At 30.0% G+C, this 27,178-nt stretch overlaps 1 protein-coding gene across 1 annotated transcript in view; it reads left to right on the top strand.

The window, feature by feature from the left end:
- LOC129909902 (lachesin) overlaps window positions 1–27,178 on the top strand; it is a 73,124-nt gene that overhangs the window by 15,653 nt on the left and 30,293 nt on the right. Inside the window, exons 2-4 of the mRNA XM_055987055.1 lie at window positions 14,361–14,470; window positions 14,758–14,943; window positions 20,226–20,326. Of these exons, the coding sequence (XP_055843030.1) occupies window positions 14,361–14,470; window positions 14,758–14,943; window positions 20,226–20,326 (397 nt within the window). The remainder of the gene's footprint in view (window positions 1–14,360; window positions 14,471–14,757; window positions 14,944–20,225; window positions 20,327–27,178) is intronic.

Below are 27,178 nucleotides of genomic sequence, written 5' to 3'. Positions count from 1 at the left end.
AATATACACGTCTTTCTATTTGTAGTGATGAGGATATTTTTGTGTTGCAATTTCCCATAACTACTATCACGGCACCTATTTTTGTACAAACTCCTTTCCTGACTCCTTTATATACACTAATTCCCTAAATAAAGTGCGCAATTTAATTATAAGACTTACCGGCAGCTTCCGCCAACGGTGGTGGCGCCTTGTCATTTTTGGTAACACAAGTTTATTTTGGATGCCTGAAGGGGGTTAAGCGCGAATTGTTTTTGTTCTGTAATTGAGTTAGTGGACTAACAAAGTGGTCAATAATTACGAAGTTATATATAATTAAATCAAAGTCAAGTGCATTATGTGTGTGGGCAGTTTTTGTTGAAACTTCAGTTCTATAGGAATTATAGTTTATTTATGGCTTAGTTCTTTTTTTTTACATAAAAAGTGTAAAACTAATTTTTCAATTAAACAGATATTTTTATAGGTAAATTTTTAAGAAAAAATTCAAAAAAAAATTGAAACTAAGCTATAACGTTTTATTTCAACGTTAAACACGTGTTGGGGCTATGACAAAATGATGATTTTTGGTAGGGACATTTTTTTTGACAATTTTAAAGGTGCCAAGTGAAAGATGAGGGGAAAAAAATTAAGCGTCTGATACGGATTTTTTTCCAACACTCTGCTTTTCGAAATTTGAATTTTTGAAAAACACCTTGTTTTTTAGGGGTATTTTTGGGTAGTTTTTTTTTGGAGCGTATACAAAATCTCAAACTTATAGGATATATAGGCAAAAAATTAGAATCGTTTGAGTGAGTTTTGACTGTATAACGGAAGAAACAAGTTTTTAAAACACACGTTTTTTGACCGTTTTTAACCGATTTGCATCGTTTTTTTCTTTAATAGATACAGGAATAAAGTAGGTATATGAAGTAATGATAGACCGTGACCACGACTAAATGCTTGCGAAGTTTCAATCATTTTCTTAAACACAATTTTGAGATAACGGTAAAATAAAATTTTAGAATTCAACAGGTTATAACTTTCGAACAAGAGCAGATAGAAATTTTATTAAATTAATAAATAATAAATTATTATTTTATGAGCATCATGATACAATTACCTTTCATTTGGTATATCACACATAACGGTAGACTAACTACAAGCTACACAATGTTAAATCAAGAAACTTGCGAGAAACCTCAAAACACCAGTGGAAATCTGTTGCCCCCCGAACAGCCACCAGTGTGGGAAGTACCGTAATCTCAGTCTGGAAATTCGACATGGTTGACTTTAAAAAATTCTAACTTCTCTTGTAGGCATCTTTGAAATGAGATTGATACGTCATTTGAAAGGTGAAATAATAAGCTTTCACATGGTATATATTTTTTATAGGTTGTCAAACAAAAAAATTGATTCCATAGCGTGAGAACATAAAAATAAATGTTTTTTTGCTTTTTTTTAATGAAATTTGATCGAGTTCAAGCTCTTTTTGTAGATGTCTTATAGACCTGATCGATAGATATACATATTTTGAGCTAAGACAATAAGCTTTCAGATGGTATAAAATTTTGTATAGGTTGTTAGGGAAAAAAATGGAATTAATGACGTGAGAAGATGTTTTTTTTTGCTTATTTTTGATGAAAATGATTATTTTCAATAAATTACACTGGTCGGCAACGAAAATGAAGCTTGAACCAAACCATACTTTTCTAAAGAACTTTTGTGTGCTGATTCCGAATCTGAAGTCAAAATTTGACTGGCACGTCAAGTTTTCAAAATATTTAAAAATTAACAGGTCAAAAACGTGTTTTTGTTGTACTTTTGGCTTTGAATTTCATCACCGTTAAATTTTTTTTCGCAAAACTACATATATGCAATATTCAAAAGCCATATTTTATCGTTTTAAATACGTTTATTTTTATTTTCGAAATTATTTTTTTCTAAAAGATATTTGGTATAGAAAGGTATGATATCTCAAAATCTTGGTGGTTAAGGTAACTTATGGTTTTTGAAGCAGATTTGAAGTAAATTTCAGTTTTCGACTCCTGATTTGGTTGAAAAAATAGCAAAATATTATTTGAAAATAATATTTTTAGATCAAATGTCAAAAAACATTTGATTTAAAATTGGTTTTTGGGACTTTATAGCTAAAATTGTGATGAGCAGAGCTCAAAAACTAGACGTGATGGAAAAAATCTGTAAACTGTTTTGAATTCAGCACATTCAAGATTATTTAAATCACCTTACAGAGTTCTTGCTCCCGATTGTTTTTGTTTTTTTGCCGACCAGTGTTATTTTTATACTTTTTGCGCATTGTAAAAATTTAAAAAAATGGTTTTAGGTATGCTTAAAAAGAAATACTTGGCTTTTAAATTGCATAATTTTTTTTGTAAGCTTTTAAAATAAAAAAAATTAATATAATGAGAAAATAAAAAAGGTGCAGCAGTTTTTGGACCCTAGTACATAGAATTTTTTGGAGTTGACGTTTTTGTACCAAAAATAACGGTACCTGTCATCTACCAATATTGAAAAAGAATTTTTAAGAAACTAGTTTTGAAGTGTAGATGTTCTTGTTTCGTTGTTGTTGAAATCAAAAAAGGACCGCAAGCGTTTTCAAGGACACATTTCCGTTACAAGTGGAAATAAGGGCCTACGAAATAGGACCACTTATTTCGTATATGCCAAATTTTGCAATGATCCGTCATCCGAATTTTTTGAGAAAATTGAAAGTTAAAAATTTAACGATTGGTTGTTTACGATGGAAAGTTAAAATTTTACGATTGGTGTCACGATTTTTCAGAATATTTTACGGTGGTAAAAACCAAACGAATGAAATATGATTATTTTTAACTTAAAATAAATTAAATCAATGATATAAAATAAGTTTTAAAAATTAGAAGAACGCAGGTACATTATTCCCCTTAAAAAATAAATTAAATAAACATCGTAATAGTACTGAAAGAGATATCTAACCATTAGATGGTACATGACTGAGCTTTTCTCTCCCATTAAATTTTGTCAAAGATAAAGTAATATACCGAACTATCTATCAAATGGGAATTTTAAACCATCTGAAGACTCAAACTCTGTAGGGATGTTCTCTAGGACTGTAATGAAGCAAATCCATGATGATTTAATTTTAAGTTGCGTGGTTTCCCCGCTACCCGCATTCGAACTTTTGCAAAACGTCATTTTCATGTCACTATAGTTTTACCTCTATTGAAGATATCTTTTTGTTTGAAACGTCATTTTAAAGCTTAAGAATAGTATTTTTTGGATAAATATTAAAAAATTACGTATTAATTATCCCTAAATTAAAAACAATTTTTGAAAAACTGGTTCATGGTTTTTGACTGGCTCCAGAACCTTGGCTATTATAATGTAGGAGGCTTATACTTACCAAATAATAAATATAGATATTTTTAAACAAAATAAATCTTAAATCAACTCTATATCTTCAATAGACGCAAAACTATAGTAACATGAAATTCCGATTGAATGCTTTCATACAGAATGACAGTAAACGGTTCTTAAAAATTGTTGTAATCGAGAGTGGTGAAACTTTTTTTTTGTGAACTTTCTTATTTGATCTTTTAAAAATGCAGCCCTATACTTGTTTTACAGATTCGTCGACTTTCCCTGGATTCCGAGATTTTACCAATTTTATGCTTAATTTTACTCGACTAATTGTTTTTATAGGGGAAGGTGGCCTAAAAAGGCCCCCCTAAGAAAATTGTCCCATATCTCGAAAAAAGTAACATTCGAACTTAAATGCTATATACCTACTTTTCAAAGTTTAATATATAACTCTCACATTTTTCACTTGCTCTTCGCTTAAAGTTACTCTAATTTTTAAGCTTTCAATTCAAGAAAATTAGGGAAAATTTAAAATTTGATATTTTCAAGAAATTAAAAAAAAAATAAAAATAAAATCTGTTTTTATAATTAATTAAACATCGTTTTACAAAAAACCAAGTATGCCATTTTATTTCTTGTACAAAAATGTATTTTTAGAAAAAAAATTTCGAAAATCGTTTGATCCGTTTAAAAAAAAAAAATAATTTTTTATATATACCTAACAATTTTCTAACATTTTTCAAAAAAAAAGTTGGTATGCCATTTTGAAGAAATAATTAATTAACACATGAAAACGTAATTTTAAAATTTTTCACAAACCCGTTTTAAAAAAATTGATTTTTCAAAAAAAAATTTTGAAATATTTTTTAAAAATCCAAAAATGTATTTTTTGAAAATTTTCTACAACATTAATATTAGCTTTACTTAAACGCTTTTGTGTAAAAATGTTGGTTTAAATCGGGTTAGTTTTGTACGAGATATTTAGAATCCAAAAAAAACGTTTTATGGCAGATACCGTTAGTTTCGGTCTTACAAAAAAAATGTCAATTTCCCCTCTAGAGAATCGCCCAAGACTGTTAACTACCAAATTTGAAGAGAATCGCTCTAGTAGTTTAGGCTCTAGCTCGAGGTGCATACAGACGGACAGACAGACAGACAGACAGACAGACAGACAGACAGACAGACAGAATTGCCGGACCCACTTTTTTGGCATTCTCCATCATCGTAATATCATGTAAAATTGATCACAACAAAAACATTACTGTTAAAAAAAGAGCCAAGTTCTCCTATGTTGAAATTATGCTGGCAAAAAAAGGATTGAGATATAAAAGTGTACCAAGTTCTAAAGTTTGGGTTCAAATTCGTATCAATAAAATTTTGATTGTTTACTTGACAATTTTTCTTTTAAATACCGATTTTTAAAGTTATTTCAAAAATTTGCCAAGTAAACAATCAAAATTTTATTGATACGAATTTGAACCCAAACTTTAGAACTTGGTACACTTTTATATCTCAATCCTTTTTTTGCCAGCATAATTTCAACATAGGAGAACTTGGCTCTTTTTTTAACAGTAATGTTTTTGTTGTGATTTCACTACTTTTTGCAAGGTATGGCTGTAGAATTGAAAATCTCTATATTTGATGAAAATGGGCAGTTGCCACGCCCCCTGGTTGAAATTCTCAGATTTTAAATTGTGTCCTTTGTATAAACTACCAGCTCTACCATTCTACCAAATTTTAAGATTCTACGATAATCAGAAGGGCTCTATAATATTTGATGAAAATTCAGTGAAAATGGGCGGTTGCCACGCCCCCTGGCTAAAATTCTCAAATTTTAAATTTTTTCCTTTGTATAAATTACCAGCTTTACCATTCTATCAAATTTCAAGATTCTACGATAATCAGAAGTGCTCTATAATAATTGATGAAAATTCAGTGAAAATGGGCGGTTGCCACGCCCCCTGGCTAAAATTCTCAAATTTTAAATTTTTTCCTTTGTATAAACTACCAGCTCTACCATTCTACCAAATTTCAAGATTCTATGATAATCAGAAGTGCTCTATAATATTTGATGAAAATTCAGTGAAAATGGGCGGTTGCCACGCCCCCTGTCTAAAATTCTCAAATTTAAAATTTTTTCCTTTGTATAAACTACCAGCTCTACCATTCAACCAAATTTCAAGATTCTACGATAATCAGAAGTGCTCTATAATATTTGATGAAAATTCAGCGGAAATGGGCGGATGCCACGCCCCCTGAATTGAAAATCTCAAATTTTCGATTTTTTCCTTTGTATACACCACAAGTCCTATCACCGTGTAAAATTTCAAGTTTCTACGTTAACGGGAAGTTCTCCATAATTTTGATGATCTGTCAGTGAGTGAGTGAATCAGTCAGTCAGTCAGTCAGTCAGTCAGTTACGGTTTTTGCGATTTTTGAAGCCCTATATCTCAGGAACTACTCATCGTAAGAGGCTGAAATTTTGTGAGGAGTTTTGTTTCGACCAGCTCAACAAATGTAGCGAGTTTGAAATTTCTAGCATCTTTGGTGTGGAAGTTAGAGGGGGGTCGAAAATGGCCTGAGTTGTTTCCTGTAAATAAGGGTGTAGTGCCAAAGTTGCTAGAGAACTTGGCTGGGCACTACCGTGCCCCTTGATATCTCGAGTACCTATATCGCAAGTAAAAAATTCCAAATAGTATTTAAATTTTAAAATTTTCAAGACGTCTACAAATTTCACTGATCAAATTTACCCGGGTAAAATGGCACACTGTCCAAACATACGTGATTTTAAATGAAAAATCGAGTCAAAGGGCTCCTTTTCGATTTTCTTAGAACAAGTGGCGCTTAATCCCCCCAAATCTTTCTGCGAGTCATTCAAAACACTGTTCACTTTGGCTTCTCGTCTCCTTACTGTAGTTTTTGGAACTCCGAAAGGTTTTGGATACTTTTTTCCAGATTTTGGACGGAATCAAAATCAGTCCAGGATTTCCTCTCTGTAGATCGTTTATGTTTAGCAACCATTTTCACTATAGAGCAAGATCCCAGGGCCGCCAGACATTACTTATTTTCTCAAGAAAAAAAATGTATGGAATTACGTAGTGCTAGGACATACTATTAGTGTATGGATACTGGCTATCTTGTGCCGACGGCCATTTTACCACTAACAGGTGCTAAAGGTACGAAAAATACGTAGTTACTTTTCTTATTTTCTCAAGGCTGATTTTTATATATGATACTCAGGGAACTAATACATTAATTTTTGTAAGCTGCCAGACCCGTCGGATGGGCCTGACACCTTGCCAGACACGCTTTGTTATAAAACTCCTTTACAAACATGCTCACGCTGCGCTGGCGCTGATACACATAGCTAGCATTTGTGCGTGTCTGGCAAGGTGTCAGGCCCATCCGACGGGTCTGGCAGCTTACAAACATTTATTGAATTAGTTCCCTGAGTATCATATATAAAAATGAAGCTTGAGAAAATAAGTAAAGTTAAACTATTTTTTTCAAAGCTTTAAGGTGTCTGGCAAAAAAAATGGCTTTCGGAATGGGTCTGGCAGTGTTAGTTATACGATTTTGTTCTTGTCTGAGTGCAACCTACACGCCTAGGTTGTTGGTACATCTACTGCAAATTACCCTGTACTAGAATATTTTTCCTATATTAAAAAATTGCAACCTTTTTGAAGTTTTTTTCCTACAGATCAAAAACGGACTGTCAAATCGAAAAACCGTTAATGTAATAATTGAAGGTAATAAAAAGATCTACAACTTTTACTTCAAGTTAATTTTCAAAAAAGCGCAAATAAAAGAGATATGACGAAAATATGGTTTCAAAAAAAACCACCCTAACTCTTAAACCGAAGGTATAATCGAAAAAAGTAATTTAACATATAGCTATTGTAGTAAATTAAATTATCTTCAAGTTTGCAATACATTTTTTTCTGTAGATTCAAAAATACATGAGTTATGTGAAAAATTGAAATTTTTATTACAAAAACAAAATGGCGGCCAAATGACTCTAGATGCGATTGTTCAAAATGTGGTTTTCGACTCGTGTCTTGATACTCTTTCGAGTCCTGAAGTCAAAATGTGTTATAAATTTTTTCCCAGACCTCCATATAACAAAATCTAACTTGCCGGTATACTAAAATGCGTGTCTGGCAAGGTGTTAGACTCATCCGACGGGTCTGGCAGCTTACAAAAATTAATGTATTAGTTCCCTGAGTATCATATATAAAAATCAGCCTTGAGAAAATAAGAAAAGTAACTACGTATTTTTCGTACCTTTAGCACCTGTTAGTGGTAAAATGGCCGTCGGCACAAGATAGCCAGTATCCATACACTAATAGTATGTCCTAGCACTACGTAATTCCATAAATTTTTTTCTTGAGAAAATAAGTAATGTCTGGCGGCCCTGGGATCTTGGACTACTATCAACAAATGAAAATGTGAAAGTAAGTATAAAATGGCATGTAAGTATGCCATTTTACCCGAGTACTAAGTAGGCCATTTTGCCCATTTTTGGGTTTTTTGAATTCAAGTTTTATTCCGAAAAATCTTAAAATGTTCTAAGCCAACTTATTACACTCAATTATTCAGAAATACTTGATGCATAAAAATATTAACTTCTTTTTCCAAAATACAAGTTTTTTATACTTTTTTTTGCAAAAAATAAAAATTCACAAAACTTTTCGTTTGACCTGTCTAATTTCAAATAATGCCTTGAAGTTGCTAAAATTTCGTATGTCGGTTTTGCCAGATTAACTAAAGAATCACGTTCATTAAACTTTCTAATTATGTTCGATTCTACGATTTCTAACAAGGTTGCCATTTTACCTTGGGGTGCCATTTTTTACAAAAAATTTTTTGTTAAATCATTTTTATTTAAGACTTTATTTTTGTACATATTTTGATTTAACTCACAGAACCGAAATACATGAGGGGCATTTGATATAATTTTTTCCAAACTTTAAAAACGCATGTGATAAGAAAACAAAAAAAAAAGGAGTAAAAAATAACCCACAAAATGTGAAAAACGAAAATATTAAAAAGGAGCTCCTAAAAAGAAACAAAAAATGTGATTTTTGGGCTTACTGATAAATCTAAATAAGCCCAAATCTTTCTTGAAATTTTTAAAAACTTGAAAATCGATTCTGTAGAACAAAACTTGTACTTAAAAAGCTCTTTGACCATCAAAACCATCTTCACACAAAGTATTAAATGTAAATATAATAATTTTCTATTTTCCTTAAGAATCATCCAATTTTACCCAATTTTAATATCGGTCGATACAAATATCCACGTGACTGTCTTAAAAAAAAAAAAAAACTATTTCAAGACTACACCATTTGAACTCAATAAAACTAAAATTTTTATTCAAATACATTAACTCCATTCACAACCTCGAATCCTTGCAAAAAGAAAAAAAAAGGATGACATTGCTCCCTCTAGACACTAGGTACGAACGAGTACATTATCACATATCATTCGCGATACAGATCAGAATCTCCAAAGAACTCTATTACCCCCAACACTCGTATCAGTGATTGTAAATGTTATCTCACCATAAATTTCATCCAAGTAATACCACCCTGTCTTTAGGTTTCTGATTTAAAACTCAACGACTTTGAACAAGAAGACGAAAAAGTCCTTCGAGAAACAAAAAAAAAAAAAAAAAAAAAAACAGAAAAAAGATAGAAAGAGAGACAAATTCGTGTGCGCTCTTATTCGTTTTTGTATTTATAGCATCCATATAAAATTGGTGGCGGCAGTGTAAAGACGATGTTAGCAGAATCCAAGATCCTACTTTGTCCTTCTCCCATGCAGGAGAGAGAGTATCATAGTGCACAATGTTGTACATGGTTTTTATTGCCATCCAGAGTGAAACACTGAAACTGAATATAAGTTCACTGACTCCACGTGTGTGAATTAAGTTTTCGACAGGATTTTTATGCGCCAAAAGGACCATCATCATGATAACTTCATTATCTAGAAAGTGGACCAACAAACTCTCTTTCCCTATATTATTATGATCTGGCTTGGGAAAAACTTTTGCCAGCTTTACCCTGGTTATCTTAAAGGAGTAGTAAAGAATGCAGGTAAAGGCTTCTTTCAAAAATATTTGCCTTTGCTTTCTAAGAAAATAAAAAATAAAAAAAAAACAACAACAACAACAAAAGCATCTGGCAATGCAAATCGAAAGGATACTCTCTCCATTCCTTGTTCGTCCTGGTAGTCCTAGGACTAGGTAGTCATCACGTAGAGTCATTAATATTGTGCGCCAACGTATACTCAACTCACACTCAGCCCAAACTATCCGTGGTTCGTAGGTTGCACAATTGAAAGTGAACTCGTAGAGCAAGCTAGAGCTGAGCTGCACGATTCCACGAACTCTAGTGAGTGGTGATGGCTGCCAAAAAAAAAAACGAAAAAAGGGTTATGAAAGTGGAATGGCGCTCGACGTGGTAGCGCGGGTGGCGATGGCATTTTTACAACTACGATTAATCATATTTTTGCCAATTGGGTCGTTCCGGTTCTGGGCCGGTCAGTATGGGTTTGTTTGCCTGCTTGCACTTAAAAATCCAAATATTCACCCCATCTATAGAGATATCCTTTCTAACATCGTCATCCTGATGGCGTATGTATGTTTTTTTTTTTTGAACTAGGTACGTTTACGGATTCAATTTCTCCGCATTAAAAAAAAAAACACGAAAAGTTTCGTTCTCTTGGCTAGGATAATAAAAATGTTCATGTCAAATGTCAGATGTCAGTCGTTATGAAGATCAGTGAACTCCGGAATCTAAATCGATGGTAATATTACCAAGTTCCAAGTAGGTGGAATACAATTTTTTTTTTCTTCCACTTAATTGTGCTGCACTCAAAAGAAATGAAGCATATGTACGTAGAACGTAGGGAAAAAAATATTTACTTCCAAAAAAAGTTTCGGTAGGCAGATTGGTTTGGATAAGCAGAAGAGTTTTTAAGGATTTTCAAACTTTTCTTCAACAAACACATGAATAGGATTTAAGTAACTTAAACCTTAGGAAAATAAATACTTTTATTAAGTTTGGTTTGTCTTCATCAATCATTTTTAAATTTAATTAAAATACTTCTTTGGGTCAGGACTATTGTTTTTGTATCCTTTGGAGGGTTTAAATTCTAAATTAAGCATTCATAAAAAACTATAGGTTGTATATCCCACCTGTAAGGTAAATTGAAAATTGATAAGACCGTTAAAAAAATTAATTTATAGATTATAAAAATTTATAATTATCAAAACATTATAATCGAAGGTTTTAAATGAACAACAACAACTATTACACTGGTTAACAAAATTAAATTTTTTTTTGTTGCCGAAACAAAAATATACTTTTCTGAAGGTTTTCGGTGTGCTGAACTCGAATCCGAAGTCAAAAAAAATTAATCAGCTCCCGTTTTTTAAATATTACCGTTAGAAAATGCTCTATTTCGGACCTTATTCTTTTATATAAGGAAAATTGTTTGAGCATATTTAGTAACGGTTTTGATAAGAACTATTTACCACCTTTTGAAATCTGTTTAAATCTTTCCGATATCTTTTTTACTGCCCGAGATATCCTCAGTTGTTTGGTATTTTTATAAATTTTATAACGTCATTATCTTCTTTATGATATATATGAAGCCAAACCCACTTACTTCAGTTTAAGATATCTCGGGCAATACAACAGATATTGAAAAGATTTGTATTTTTCTGTTCTTATGAAATTGCTAAAAACCCCTTTTTTGAATTACCTAGTATTTTCCTCCTCATCTGTTCCTAATTGATTCGGAGGTCAAAATATGAATTTTTTTACAGAAACTTAAGTAATAACAATAAAAAGATAGTGAAAAAAAATTAAGGCTTTTCTACGAAATATTTTATGAAAAATGAAATTTTTGAAAAAGACCTATTTTTTAGGGATATTTTTTAGTCGTTCTTTATTTTAAGAATTTTCGTCTGATGAGTAGATGAGCTTGATTTAAGAACGCGTGCAAAAAATTAGATTTTTAAATAATTTTTAAATAATTTTGTACCGCTTTTAAATGTTTTTTATTTATATCTTTTTTGTTTTGATAGATACATATACGTTAACGTGAATTGTATTAGTTAAGTAGATATGAGACAGAACTAGCTATATTTGTGCAGATTGTTAGTTATTTTCTTTGTCACATTTCTGAGATGGTCTTTTTTAAATATGTAATATATATATCTTGCTCAAAGGGGTTAACCCTTGCATTTAAATTTGTTTAGCTATTTTTTATATAAAGCCATTAGTCAGCATGAGTCACATTTTTTCCCCATGCAGATAGTATTCATGTCAAAAAATTGTACAAAACTCGAAAAATTTATTTTTTGGAAAATTTTATATATGTATTAATTTTATTATAATCATAAAAAACAATTTTGATTAAAAAAATCGTCAAAATTGAACAAGTCCTTTGGAAAAAAGTTAGATATTAAAAATAGTCTTCTTGAGGACACGGTGCACCGCGGTGGTCTATCGATAGTTGTAAAATACTCATTCATTCGATAGTTTTAAATCATTCATTCATTGATTTATTTAGTTGCTATTTTCATTCGAATAGTTTTTTCATTCGATAGTTTTTTATTCGATAGTTTTTTCATTCGAATAGTGTTTTTATACGATAGTTTTTTCATTCAAATAGTTTTCTTTAAAGATGGTTTTTTCATTCGATAGTTTATTCGATAGTTTTTATCCGATAGTTTGTTCGATAGTTTTTATTCGAATATATAAATGAATGAACTATTCGATAGTGCAAATCATTCAGTTACTAACTATCGATAGCTCAAATCATTCGATAGTTCCCATCACTATTGAAAAACGCGGCAGGTTTTATAAAAATGGACCCCAAAAGTAATGATGCAGATTTGTTCGAAATGATCTCAGGATTCCAAATTTGTAAATTTCAAAATCATACGTGATCCTTTTTTTGAGTTACAGGCATTATGCATATATATACATTTGACTTAGAATGGGGAAAAAAAAATTCAACCAAAAACAAAAGCACATTATAATGTCCTATATCTTTTTGGAAAGCTAAAATATACTCCTTGAATTTGATGTTTATTTGAATTTGATTGAGTAAATAGTTTTTGAGAAATTTAATTTTAAAGTTATTATTTTAGAAAAAAGTATTTTTTTTTTTCTTTTAGTTTATTTTATTCAATTGTTTTTAATAAAGGGTAAATTTTTTTTACACAAATCAATGCTCTCATTGGTTTTAAGTCAAAAACAAAAAAAAAAACCGCATGTTTAAGAGTATCTTAGTTTTTGAGATTTAAGGACAAATGTATCTTTTCTCCAAATTTTTTTTAGCTCTTTTTGAATTTTGTTTTCGAATAAAAAAAAATAGTCTCAAATCAAATGGAAAAAAGGTCACTGCAATACGCTGCTGATCAGGACGTCTTCTTTTTTTTTCAAATTAACGCGAAAAGTCAACATGGATTCATGAAAAATGGCTCTCACGATGAAAATCGAAAAGGTTTTGTGGTCCCTGAGGACCTTAGCTGTCCTGAAATCTATGTAATGTGGGATATTTTTTCTGTTATACGTAACATTATAACTCTTATATTTCAAAAACAGTCCTGAAATATTCAAAATGTAATAAAAACAACTTAAAAAAAATATAAAAGTTAAAAAAAAAATACAAAACTCTAAAAATGGCAAAAAAAACATTTAAAAAAACACCAAAAATGATAAAAAAAAAAACCTCAAAAAAGGAGCCAAAATACTACAACGTTCTTGGGGTTGATTCTGAGTCACACTAAGTGTGATTAAAACTTACAAATCTGTTGATTAAATAACCACTATACAAACTTTTCCTTAGGAACAAATAAAACAGATATAAAAGTGCCTATCTTTTTTTTCCATTTTTTGAAAAACTAGAATAGTTTTTTGCATCTATTTTTAAGGATCTTATTAAGAACTAAATAGAACATTCAATTTTGAAAAAAAAAAACATTGTACTTTGTAATTCAAATTTAAAAAAAAATTAACTTAAATACAAAAAAATATTTTTTTTTTAAATTTTGACTTTGAAATTAAAACTGACAGTTTTGTGTGAATAAAATTTTTTCAGAATGATTCCGGACGCTTCCGGACTGCCAATCGAAAACGCCATTAGATACAAAAAAAATTTTTTTTTTAATTTTGACTTTGAAATTGAATTTCTCAAAAACTATTTACTCAATCAACTTCAAATAAAAATCAAAATCAAGGAGTATAATTTAGCTTTCCAAAAAGGTATAGGACATTATAATGTGCTTTTGTTTTTTGTTGAATTTTTTTTTCCCATTCTAAGTCAAATGTATATATATGTATAATGCCTGTAACTCAAAAAAGGGATCAGGTACGATTTTGAAATTTACAAATTTGGAATCCTGATATCATTTCGAACAAATCTGCATCATTACTTTTGGGGTCCATTTTTATAAAACCTGCCGCGTTTTCAAGACCACCGTGAGGAGGTACAATTAATAATGATTTTCACTTGAAATTTTAATAATTTAAAGTTGCTATTAATCTATTCAGGTCAAATTATTTTCAAACAAATTTAACTAAGACTTTAAATACCCAAAATCTTTCTAACAATAACAAAAAAAAGCACATTTAAAGGTTAATAACAGCATGAACTGTCTCAGCTCGAAAATATTAAAGTTGATAATCTCCAGTTATTATAACATCTCTAAATATATCAGAGCACGAAACAGAAATCTGTTTGTTTTTAATCACAAGTTTATAAACGGAAACTATATAGAATATAGTGGTTGATGTCATTCTGTCTGTCATCATTTCAATCCTTCCGACTTAAAAAAAAAAATATGAAAAATCTTAACAACTCAAAATGTGCAGTATTTTCTGAATTTTTGTTTCCTTCCTAGTCTCCTTTACCCACTCCAACGACACAAACAACAATAATAATAATTTCATTTCAAAAATTTCGTTCTTACTTTGCTGTGTTTTCTCTGCTTTTTGCTCTTTCCATAGATTTATCTGCATTTCAGCCGGAATTCGTGGAAGCGATAACAAATGTATCTGTTGCAGTTGGAAGGGATGCGACATTTACGTGCAATGTCCGACATTTGGGTGGATATCGGGTAAGGACATTTTCGTGTTTATTTTTTGTGTTTTTCCTTTTTTTTCTTTTGTCGAAACAAAATGCAAAACTTTCAATTTTTTGTTGATACTTTTCTGGAAGAAAGTGGAAGTGAGAAGGTGACAGTGGATAAGTAGACAGAAACAAGAGATTTTGAAATTATTTAAGGACCTTAACTCTCACTCTTGCTTCTGTTAACTTAATCCTTAAAATCACTTGAGAGAATTCCCTTCTGTTTTTTTTCTGTAACAATTTGTATCTGTTTTATCCCTTTTTTTATTCCTTCAGGTTGGCTGGTTGAAGGCGGACACAAAAGCCATTCAGGCGATACACGAGCACGTCATAACTCATAATCCACGCGTTGGTGTAACTCACTTGGACCAGAATACCTGGAATTTGCACATTAAAGCCGTCTCCGAGGAAGATCGTGGCGGCTACATGTGTCAACTGAATACAGACCCGATGAAGAGTCAGGTAAGTGTTGTTGGTAGTCTGTAGTCTGTGTGCAACAGAGTCCAACAGAAAATGAATGACCAGACAATGAAAAGAGTGGTCTTCTTGAGGTCTTGTCATACTCATAAGTCAGTCAGACTCAAAATATATTCATGTTCATGTTTTTGGATTTATCTCAGTGAGTGAGAATGGTGTAAAAATGTACAATGTATGTCGGTAAATGGAAGTTTGAAAATGTGTTCGTCCATTTGACAGGACTTTTGTCTGAAAGTCCGCACAAGAAGGAAACAATTACTCTTGTACTTTTGTGTAGTTTGGTGTTTCATATGTCAGTTAAGTGACGACTGGAGAATATGAATAACTAAATGCGTTTTTTCGACAATTCAACTTTTGTGTTTTACTTTCTCGATTAGCTAGAAAGTTTTTTTTTGTCTGCTTTTAGGTAAGTTACAGAAAACATAATTTCTTAAAAAAGTTTTAAAGGGTAGGCATATAAGCTTCTGAGTAAATCGCATTTATTTTAAAGATTGGTAACAGAATAATCTTTTATGGCCCAAAGAAAATGGTTCAATCACCTTTTATGTTGGAAGTTTAGCAAATGTAGGTTAAAAAGCGTTGGTTTAAAAAATTTAGGTTAAAAATTGTTAGTTCGAATTAATCAAAAAAATAATAAAACCAATCGATTTCAATTAAAATAAAATGCACGACTGGGGTCGCACGTACTTGCTCTTGTAGTTCAAAGCACTTTTATGTAAGTCTACTTGTAGATTTTAAAAGCTGGATCTAAATTAAAAAAAAAAAATTGATATTGGGGAAGAGCCGACATTTAGGGCAAAATTTTGTTAAATGAAAATTTTTTTTTTTGTTATTTAACTTTTTTGACAAAAAATAAAAATGCAGTTTTATTGCCACTGCTTTAAATATTACGTATACAAAGTTTAATCAAAATCGTTAGAGCCGTTTTCGAGAAATTCGTAATATCGTATTTTTTTGTATGGGAGGTATACGTTATAAACGAGATATAAAAAAAAAAACAAAAAAAAACCAACTTTCAGCATTCCATAAAAATCATCTGTACCAAATTTGAAGAAAATCCATCCACCCGTTTAGGCGGTGGAAATGTGTACAGATGGACGCACGGACGGAATTGCGGGACCCACTTTTTCGGAATTCTCCATCCTCGTAATGTTGGTTTTGATTAAAACCTCAATTTTTTTTTTCGACACGAAACCAATACTTGCCCTATAGAGCAAGTAAAAAAAAAAAAATTGGCAGAATTTCAAAAAAAAAAAATAAAAACAATTATTATCTATGTACCTCTACCTACTTATTTCTTTTCATGCATATGCTTTCCACATCACTCTTATACATTTTTTTTTCCAGAATTATGTATTTAAAAAAAAAAAAAAAATCATGTGTGAAATTCACACGTGTTTGAAGTGAAACCTTAAAAATCATTTTAAAAAAATCGAAAAAATATATTTTTTTTTATTCCATCACTTTTTTTATATGACAACCTACAATAAATTTTATACCATCTGAAAGCTTATTGTTGGAGCTCAAAATATTTATATCGACCATGTCTATACAACATCTACAAAAAGAGCTAGAAATTTTTTTAACCCAATTAGTTTTCATAAAAAAAGCAAAACAATCAATCTCTTTTCTCTTCTAAAGCTATTAAATCCATTTTTTAAAAGACAACCTATAACAAATTTTATATCATTTATTATTTCACCTTTTATATGACGCTTCAATCATATTTCTACCATGCCTACAAAAAAAGTAAGAATTTTTTTAAAGCCAACCATGTCGAAATTTCAAACTGAGATTACGGTACTTCCGCTACTGCTGGCTGGTCATCGGCAACAAATCTTCACAGGTGTTTTGAGGTATTTTTCAAGTTTTTCAATTAAAGATTATATAACTTGTAGAGCACTTCCCTTATGTGTGATATATTAAATGAAAGGTAATATTATCAGCATGCGTATTAAAGTTAAATAAATTTGTTATGTGCTCTTGATCAAAAGATATACCGTGTTTAGAAAAAGAACTTCTTTTCACCGTTATCTCAGAATTTTAGAGATGAAATTAATTGAAATTTTGCATAATTATAATTTATTTAATTACTTATCTACTGTATAAATTTCATTCATCTATCTATTAAAATAAAAAAGTTATGATCAATTGATTTCTCGTGTCGCTTTTTCGTTTCATCTTGTTTCAAATCACTACGATACTAAAGAAGTTTTCACTTCAAAAAAATCAAACCACATTCGAGTCCTTCTTGTATTTTAGTTTATGATTTTATAAATGAAACTAATGGTTTGTAAACTTACTACTAAAACACACAAAATAACTACAAGAAGAGAAAATAGTATCAGTACGGAACTTTGGGTTAAAAAATTAATGAATTAACAATTAAAAAATTCAAGTCAAGATCTGTCATTTGTAAAATTTTGAATGACTAGTTATTTTGTACTGTTTTTAAGTTTTTCTATTAAAAAAATATTACGTATACGCCACAGTGTCCCAAGTTTATAATCAAAATTTAGATGGAAATCCTCTTAGAATTAAATTAAAAAATCAAATAATATCGGACACAAACATTTTCACACGTATAACATACAGAGTGTCAGCCTGAAATGGCTGATGGCCAATCTCATGAAAGTTTGATGTTTATTAAATACTAGTTTTTTTTTTTTTAATATTTTGTTCTTTTAAGTTTATTTTTTTTTCACTGTCTTTAATTTTTGTTGTTTAATTTTGTTTTGCTAACAACTTTCAACAATATTTATGTTTTTGAATTAGCAGTTATTTACTGCTTGTTGCACTTTTTCTTTAAATTTCTATGGAAAATGTAACAAAAAGGTTATAACATTTTAACATTAACATAAACAAAGTTAAGACATTTGTTTATTTAACTATAAATAGTGGGTCAATTTTGGGAAAAAAAAACGGCAATTTTGTGTTTTTCTATAAAAACTATAAACTGATGGTTGATACCAAAAAAGGGTACATGAAACATCTCGCAGGGAATACTTTTGTGTCTTAAATGAGTGTATTTTTTATTTTATTTTTTGGTCTACGACAATCGATGCCATTTACGAGCAATAAACAAAAAAAACTGGTCTCTATTTAATCAGTAGAAAAAGATAAAGACATAAAGCGTTCATATACGTTAAGGAACGTATGCCGTTATTCAGTTAGACTTTTTACGAATAATAATGATATTTTTAGAATAAAAGCTTATAAAAAAAACATGTTGATTGTTTTTTGTAGAAAAACATAATTTTTTTTTTTGTAAAAAAATAAAACTAAATACCTATTTAATTTTTTACGTTCCATGAAGATAGAACCTCATCTTATTACACAAAAATGTGTCACATTTTTTCACTTCAGATTCAATTTTAGAATATGAAATTTATAAGAAAAAAAATTCAGTTTTATTGAAGAATTTTTTTTAGTATGTTTTTTAACGTTTGCAATTTTTAAACGTTGCCAGCAACAACTGCGAAAATACAAAAAAGTTGATGTTTTTAAGAAAATAAATGAGAAAGTTGCAAATTTAAAAAAAAAAAAAAAAATTAAGATATACCTAATAAAAATGGTCTAAAAGTATGTTTTACTAATTGGTACTTTTTTAACATTATTTTCAAATTTTTTGTTTTTTTTTTTTAATTGCATTCACAGCTATACCGTAACCCAAATCGAACACTTATTTGGCATCAATTGAGATAAATTTGTAATTTATAGAATGTTCTAAAAAATTAAAAATCTTTATAAACTTTTGGAGCCACCATCGCCATCTTGAATAGAAAAAACTTGGCAGCTTTTTCGTAATCTTCATACTAATTCGTTTAGTGTTCATGAATTTTCGTTAAGAAATGGCAGTGCTAATTATTTTTGCTGCCAAAAAGCATAACGTTAAGAATATGTGAGAAATGCTAGAAGCATTTGAAATATAATAGTTTTTTTCTGTGTAGCGGATTTCACGCAATACAAGATGTAGTTTAGGGCGCACTTACTTATTCTGACACAAAAACGTGATAAGAAAAAACCGTATAAACGACAAAAATTACAATCCAGCAGAGTTTGTGACGATTCGATACAATTTATCACATTTAGACAATAAAGTCAACATAGTCTCACAATAGACTTTTGAAAAAAGTTTCATTTAAGTTAGAAGTTTGAATAGTAAAATGTGTTGAATAAAATAAATAAAACTTTGTCATACCCTTTAAATGGGATTTATATCTGCCGATTGATATACTGAACTGCTAATTAAATTATTAAAAAAATGCCAGAAAATCCAGCTTTAAACAAAGTATTATAAAACATTCTAACTTTAAAAAACATAGAAACTATCTTACAAACCATCAACAAGTCCATCAATCTGCCACTTTTATAATTAAGTGTTCTTCCATGTGACATTTTAGCACTTTAAAAAATTACTTCAACCAGTGCCACATATATGACTCACTTATACATTAAAAAATATAGTTTCACTTCCAATAAAATCAAAAGGTGTGTGTTTGTGTGGTGTAATATCAATTTGTGAAGCATAAACTTCATAATACGTTTCTTCATTGTTCCGTCCATATCGTCTTTTCTTCATTTACCTGTTTAATAAACATCAGCTGTTCTCGTTAAACGAGCGGGACACAAACGCATATTGTATAGGTACCAGCTTACCACACAAAGCATTAAAAATCCTGGACCACTAGAAAGTTAAGCTTCATCTTTTTTTTTTTTTTTTTTTTTTTGTTCCTACTTCATGGTCACTTCCATTCCATTATCCTGCTGACGTACCTTCAGTGAAATAAAAGTTAAGGAAGCATGAAATACACTTTACTGGCCCTATAAAGCACTTTCATTTCATGTTTGTACCACCAATATACTCGTACTTGCTAAGAGAGTTGCGATAGAGTTTTGCTAAGCTGGACGAGCAAAACGTAGATACTACATAGTGGGCAAATGGGTAATGGGTATAAGGACTTTACCCGTTCAATCTGTATGAAGGTTTCCTTGTGGTTTTGATGGTGTCTATCCTGTAGCCTATGTTCGTTTTAAGTCTTTTTTTTTTTTTTTTTTTGGTTTTTCACTTTTTTTTTTCTTGTATACTCTGTGTGCATTTTTCACATATTCTTTGTGCCTTCATGCATAAATTTTGTGATACTACGTGTGTGACTGTGAGTATTGAGTTGTATGGCGTATGAGTAATTTTTCTTTAATTTTTATCTTAGACAGAAAATCATGTACATTTTTTGTCATTATTTTTTTTTTTGCTTTTCTTTTTGCAGATTGGATACTTGGACGTGGTCATTCCACCAGATTTTGTTGCAGAAGATACCTCATCAGATGTTATTGTTCCGGAAGGTAGTTCCGTTAAATTGACCTGTCGGTATGTATACAAAAATAAACTTTATGACATTTACGGAAGAATTTGAAAGTTTGGAATCACTAGCATTGCAAATTTAAGACTATTGACAAAATTCAATACCTCCTTCGGATTGGATTTAGAAAAATAATGGGATTCAGAATAATAATGGAATAAGTCCATTTAAAATTTGTAAAGAAAAAAAAAAACGTAAATAGAGGATAGTTTTCATTATTGTCAATTTTTAATTTAATTTGAAAATTTTTGCGTCTTAGAAGGGTATAATCTAAAATTAATTCGGCACGGGTAAATTATAATGAAAAGGAGTTTTGAAACTTTGAAAATATTTATTTTATTTATTTGCAAATTTTTGAGTCCGTTCAGTATACATATTAAAAATCAACCGTGTTCAAAATAAGGACCCGTTATAACCCAAGATTTTAAATTTTAAAATTAACAGCGTTTAAGGACTTGTCTTTAATTTATATAAAACACATTTATGTAATTTCAATTTTTTTATTTTTACTAAATAAATAAATAACTTAGTTTAAATAAATGGATAAGATTCGTAATTTTTTTATTTTTATGAAGCTACTAATACTTTGTGTAGTCAGCCAAAAGATCAAAACAATGAAATATATTTATTATGGTATATTATAGGCTCTTTTGATATGTTTTTTTTCCATTTTTTTTTCTTTTACTTAACACTATTTACCTAGGTTTTTTTTTTATAGTAAAGATGCTAAGTATATTTGAAAATGGATCTTTATAAATAGAAAAACAAAATAAAAGCATATCAGATAAAGTAAAATAAAATGCACGACTGGGTCGCACGAACTTGCTCTTAGAGTTCAAGTTGCTTAAATTGTTAAGACTTTTTATATAGAAATTTGGGGGAGGTGCAAAAAAAAACAACATAAAAATCGTTTTTTTTTTTTTCAAAATTAAACAAAATATGAAATCAAATTGCCGTCCAAAACAAGTATGCAGTTTTGATTGATATATTATGGCCTATGCAAAATACTCTTGCATGCGCATGATTAAAACCTATATTTCCTATAAGTTTGAGATTTTTTGCAGACTTTTAAAAATTCAAAAAAAAATAAAAGACTACTCAAAAATGTCCCTAAAAATTAGGTTGTTTTTCAAAAATTTTTATTTCAAAATACAGACCCCTAATATTTTTTTAATATCTTTCTCATGGTGTAACTCAAATTTCTGTGCAAAACTTTGCGTACCTCTAATTATTAGTCTTTTGTCGAAGGTCTATGAATGCAAAAAAACCTTCACAACTTGGTTTTGAAATTTTTTTGAATTTTTTCAATACCTTTTTTAACTATTGAATAAATTTATCTATCATATAAAAAAAGTCAACTCTTTACGACTTACCGTTTATAAAATAGCCTCTTTTTTCAATGTAGTGTTACCCCTATTTACCCTATAAAATCTAAAATTTTGTTTGCCTTAAACCTTCTCCTCTTATGCCTCTTTGATTAAAAAAAAAAATTAAGAAAATAAGTCAGCCGGTGTGGCCGGTTAGCGAACGTACACAAAACCAAACTTCAATATATATAAACTAATTTGTATGGAAACATAATAATTACCCTCTGCCATTTTATAGAGTCCCTTTCTGGTGGTCCTAAACTGTTTAACTCCACCGAAATCTCCGACCACTTTTTGGTTATAAGCGGCTTTGCCCAGATTCCCTTAGCGAAGTCTGGGTTCGCTTCCATCAACTCCACCATTATAGCGAGCTGATTTTTGTTACTTACAATCTTACTCCTACGTTGAGAAAACACTTAAAATAAATATCATCCATTATTTTGTACAAAATACTTACATTTTAAATATAAGAAGCTAAATAAAATAGCAAAGACGCACGTGTGATGGAAAAACGAAAATGATTTCAATATTTTATAAAATTCATAATTTAAACGTCAAAAGTCGATGTGCACCATTCAAAATAGATTTTTGATCTTTGTTCACAATGGATCAAAAATTTGTCAACTCGCGTTTATAATACCAATTTATCAATTGATTGACAAATTGTTTCAATTGTCAATTAATTGATCTTTGACAACCGTAATAAGGCTGTTAGTTAAAATTTTTAAAAAGCGAGAGTGTTTCTTTACTCGTACAAATTGACAGCTATGTAAAGATGGGAGAAAAGGTATTATTTTTTTTTACACAAACCATCTACATAATAATACCTTTCAAACAAAATTTTTTTTTACCAAAATCGGACCAGCCAAACGCGAGTTTATCGGCCACACACACTTAACGAACTCTATTTTATATATAAGATTAAAAAACTATTTTTTTTTATAAGTAATTTTTTGGAAAAAAGTTTTAAAAAATATTAAATTGGTATGCCATTTTGTAGAAATTACTAATCAACATCTAAAATAAAAATTTCCAAAAAATACAATGTCCCTTCCGTTTTTAAAAATTTGATTTTTCAAAAAAAAAAATTCAAATTTTTTTTTAAATCCAAAAATTATTTTTTTTCGAAATTTTATTTTAGGCTTATATTTGAGTTATATAAGTGCTTCTTCACAAAAAGTTTCGTTGAATAAGCCGTTTCGGAAAATATCGGATTTAAAAAAAAAAAAAAAGTTAAATGGCAGGTACCGTTAATAATGATTTTCAAAAAAAAATTTCATTAAGGCTAGGCGCACACTTGCGATTTTAGTCGCGCGATTATTCAGTCGCAAAAATGGATCACAAGGATTTCAATGACTGTGCACACACACTGTCCAAGTTTTAAGTCAAAAATACCAAGTTTTAAGTCAATCGGTCCATCCGTTTAGGCTGTAGCTTTTTATACAGATAGACAGACAGACTGACAGACACACAGACTTCCGGGACCCACTTTTTTTGGCATTCTCTACCATCGTAATATCATGGAAAAATGATTTACATAGTACCTATATCGCAAGTAAAAATTGAGAAAAAACACTCAAAATGATTAATTGTTTGACACAAATTTACAAAAAAAAAACCGTTAGATAAATAGAAAAAAAGAGGTTGTCGGTAAAGCCGGTTTACGGACGATGATTTTACGTGATAACGTCGTCAGAAAACAGGTTGTGTGCTTTTGTTTAAAATGAGTCAATTAAAGCGTTTACTTATTTTAAACAATCATAATTTACAAGAAAAAGCTAAAAAAAACAAATACCTTTTTTATTTTCTCATTATATTAATATTTTTATTTTAAAAGTTTACAAAAAAAAAAATTATGCAATTTAAAAACCGAGTATTTCTTCTTAAGAATAAAACCATTTTTAAATTTGTGCAATGCGCAAAAAGCAGAGGCGTACGTTCAGTTGCCGGGGCCCCGGGGCAAGACTAAATTTTGGGGATTCTTTGATACTTGGGGCCCCTTTAATATAGAAAATAAGAACAAATAAAAAAGAACGTATACGCCCTACTTCGTTTTTGGGGCCCCTGATTTACCATTTATTGGTCGCTAAGATTTTTCAAGTATCAATTTTTGGGGCCATATTTTTCTTTCAAAAAATCGATTTATTTTTTTGGGGCCCCTGAGGAAGGTACTATTTTTTTTTTAGATGAAATAGTATGAGGCTAGCTACCAATTCATTATGCATTACACTGAAGAATATAATTTGTCTCTCTTGTGTCCGAACTAATTCATGTCAAATAATACCTATGTTATCTTTTTGCTTGTTACTTTTTTAATATGTTGCCTTCTCTGCATCATTGTCTCTAGACGGGGCCCTGGTGTGTCGGGGGCCCCGGGGCATCGCCCCGCTTGCCCCAATGGTGTGTACGCCCCTGGCAAAAAGTATAAAAATAATTTATTGAAAATAATCATTTTCATCAAAAAAAGCAAAAAAAACATCTTCTCACGTCATTAATTCCATTTTTTTTTCCCTAACAACCTATACAAAATTTTATACCATCTGAAAGCTTATTGTCTTAGCTCAAAATATATCTATCGATCAGGTCTATAAGACATCTACAAAAAGAGTTTGAACTCGATCAAATTTCATTAAAAAAAAAGCAAAAAAACATTTATTTTTATGTTCTCACACTATGGAATCAATTTTTTTGTTTGACAACCTATAAACAATTTTATACCATGTGAAAGCTTATTATTTCACCATTCATATATCGTATCAATCTCATTTCAAAGATGCCTACAAGAGAAGTAAGAATTTTTTAAAGTCAACCATGTCGAATTTCCAGACTGAGATTACGGTACTTCCCACACTGGTGGCTGTTCGGTGGGCAACAGATTTCCACTGGTGTTTTGAGGTTTTTCGCAAGTTTCTTGATTTAACATTGTGTAGCTTGTAGTTAGTCTACCGTTATGTGTGATATACCAAATGAAAGGTAATTTTATCAGGATGCTCATAAAATAAAATTTAATAAAATTTATAACTGCTCTTGGTCAAAAGTTATAACCTGTTGAATTCTAAAATTGTGTTTACGAAAATGATTGAAACTTCGCACACATTTAGTCGTGGTCTATCATTACTCAATATACTTTGTTCCTGTATCTATTAAAGAAAAAAGATAAAAATAAAAAACGATGAAAATCGGTTAAAAACGGTCAAAAAACGTGTGTTTTAAAAACTTGTTTCTTCCGTTTTTCAGTCAAAACTCACTAAATGATTCCAATTTTTTGCACATGTATGCATAAGACCAAAACCTACATGTTCTACAAGTTTGAGATTTTTTGAACGCTCCACAAAAAGCTAAAAATCAAAAACTACCCAAAAATACCCCTAAAAAACAAGGTGTTTTTCAAAAATTCATATTTCGAAACGCAGAGTGTTGGAAAAAAAATTCGTACCAGACACCTAATTTTTTTTCCCTCATCTTTCATCTGGCACCTTTAGAATTGTCAAAAAAAAATTTCCCCTACCCAAAATCATCATTTTGTCATAGCCCCAACACGTGTACAACGTTTAAAAAAAACGTTATAGCTTTGTTCCAAAATTTTTTAAGATTTTTTCTTAAATGCAGTTACTCTGCAAGTCTCATCTATCTAAAAAAAAAATCAATTTTCTACAATTTCGCGTTTAGATTTAAGCTTAAATTTCATCTTTCCGTTTTACCCCTGTTTACCCTATTAAATGACGGAATTTTAAAAAATCCTTCATTTGGATAAGCTTTAGGTTATTATCTTTCAAATAAGCTATAGAAGATTTTTGTATCTCTAATATAGTTTATTTTTAATTTTGAAATGAAATTTTTGCGGCACCGCGAAAAATTTCAAGTGTAAAGCTAGAAAATGGTGTCACTTTTTTGTGGTGGCTGCCATGGTTCATCGATTTATAAGACGTTTTCACGTCAAAAAAACAAAAAAGTTGTAAGACTTTGATTTGTTTTTGATTGAAAAATTTTTTTTTAAACTAGTTAAAACTTGGCAAAAATGGAGTTGTTTAAAGAAAACAGAAAAAACAATTTAATGTTGTTCATAATTCATTATTTAATTTCGCGCTTACCATAATTTAATAAAAAGGGCGCTATATATTTGTTCTTCAAAAGGCTATATAACTATCTCCTAAAAAAAACGTGATTAAAAAAATACTTTTTTTCCCATTTCTTTGTGAAATTCTTATTTTTAATATTATAAAAAACATCTTTTTAAATAATGTTTTGAAAAATTAAATTAAAAATTAGCTGTCTTTTTTATAAATTTATCTATAAAGTAGTTTTTTTCTATCCACTATGCCATAAATGCATTGCTACTCTATTGAATTAAATCCATATAGTTTTTTTTTGTTTCTAACACAGCCAATTTCTTAAGTGCTTACGTCTTTCTTAACAAAAGACAGCTCACATAGTCATAACAAAACAGTTTAGCAATAAAAAAGCATAACAAAAACAGACATCAAAACACTAATCCGGCGCGAATTGCTATTAAATCCACAATAATAAAATTATGCTTCCTTGCGAAACGGATACACAATACACTCGTTTCTGTATAGTCTTCTTTATTTTTTTTTTATATCCTGCCAAGGGTTAAGTATCATAGTAGTAAAAATGGTGCGTATCGCTTTTAGGATGCTGTGAATTTATTGTAAACGAGGGGTTATGGTCAGTCACATAAATCAGACCGAAGAAGCAAAGAAGAATGAAAAGAAAAGAGAAAAGGAAGTAAAAAAGTGTTGCTTTTGTCGTTAAATCCTTTAAATAGATCCAAAAGCAAAGGATGTAATTGTTAAGTAATTTGATCTGGCGTTAAAAATATCTCAGAAGATATTTTAAGGCGAGATATGCGCCACTTAATTGTGGTCCAGGACGGCCCCACAGAGAGAAAGAGAGTTAATTTTTATTTTACTGTGTTAAGGTTAAGGATAGAAATGTCATTAAATTTGGCGTCAATTTAATGAACTCAACTGCTCTTTGCTTGTGGTTTAATATCTTTGCCCTTAAATTAATTGATAACTGTTTTTGGTTGAAATTAAAGTGCTTTTGTTTTTTGTTTTGTTGAAATTCATAGAATGTGAATATTTCGAGACATAAAAAGTGTCTATTATATTCTGTTTAATGTTCTGAATGAATTTATTTGAAAACAATTAAATTTGTTGGTTAATGACGGGTGATTGTATTTATTTTAAGGCACTTGAATGAAAGTCATAACTCATAAGAACATTGGAAAATTTGTGTTTTAGAGTCTAATTTTGGTGTATCGAATTGCTTTCACAAAACATTGCTTAAAGCGCAAATTAAAAAATATGTTCTTTAAAAAAATAAAATGCACGACTGGGTCGCACGTACTTGCTCTTGTAGTTCAAAGCATCTTTATCTTAAATATCTATTGGAAATTTAAGATTTTGTGGAGAAAAAAAAAAAAATAAAAACAAAAAAAAAATCGAAAGTTAAAAAAATTCAATTTTTAAA

The sequence above is a fragment of the Episyrphus balteatus genome, chromosome 2 (assembly GCF_945859705.1).
Source record: "Episyrphus balteatus chromosome 2, idEpiBalt1.1, whole genome shotgun sequence".
Taxonomy (NCBI): domain Eukaryota; kingdom Metazoa; phylum Arthropoda; class Insecta; order Diptera; family Syrphidae; genus Episyrphus; species Episyrphus balteatus.
The sequence above is the reverse complement of the archived record's forward strand: the minus strand, read 5'-3'. Positions and strand labels throughout refer to the sequence as shown.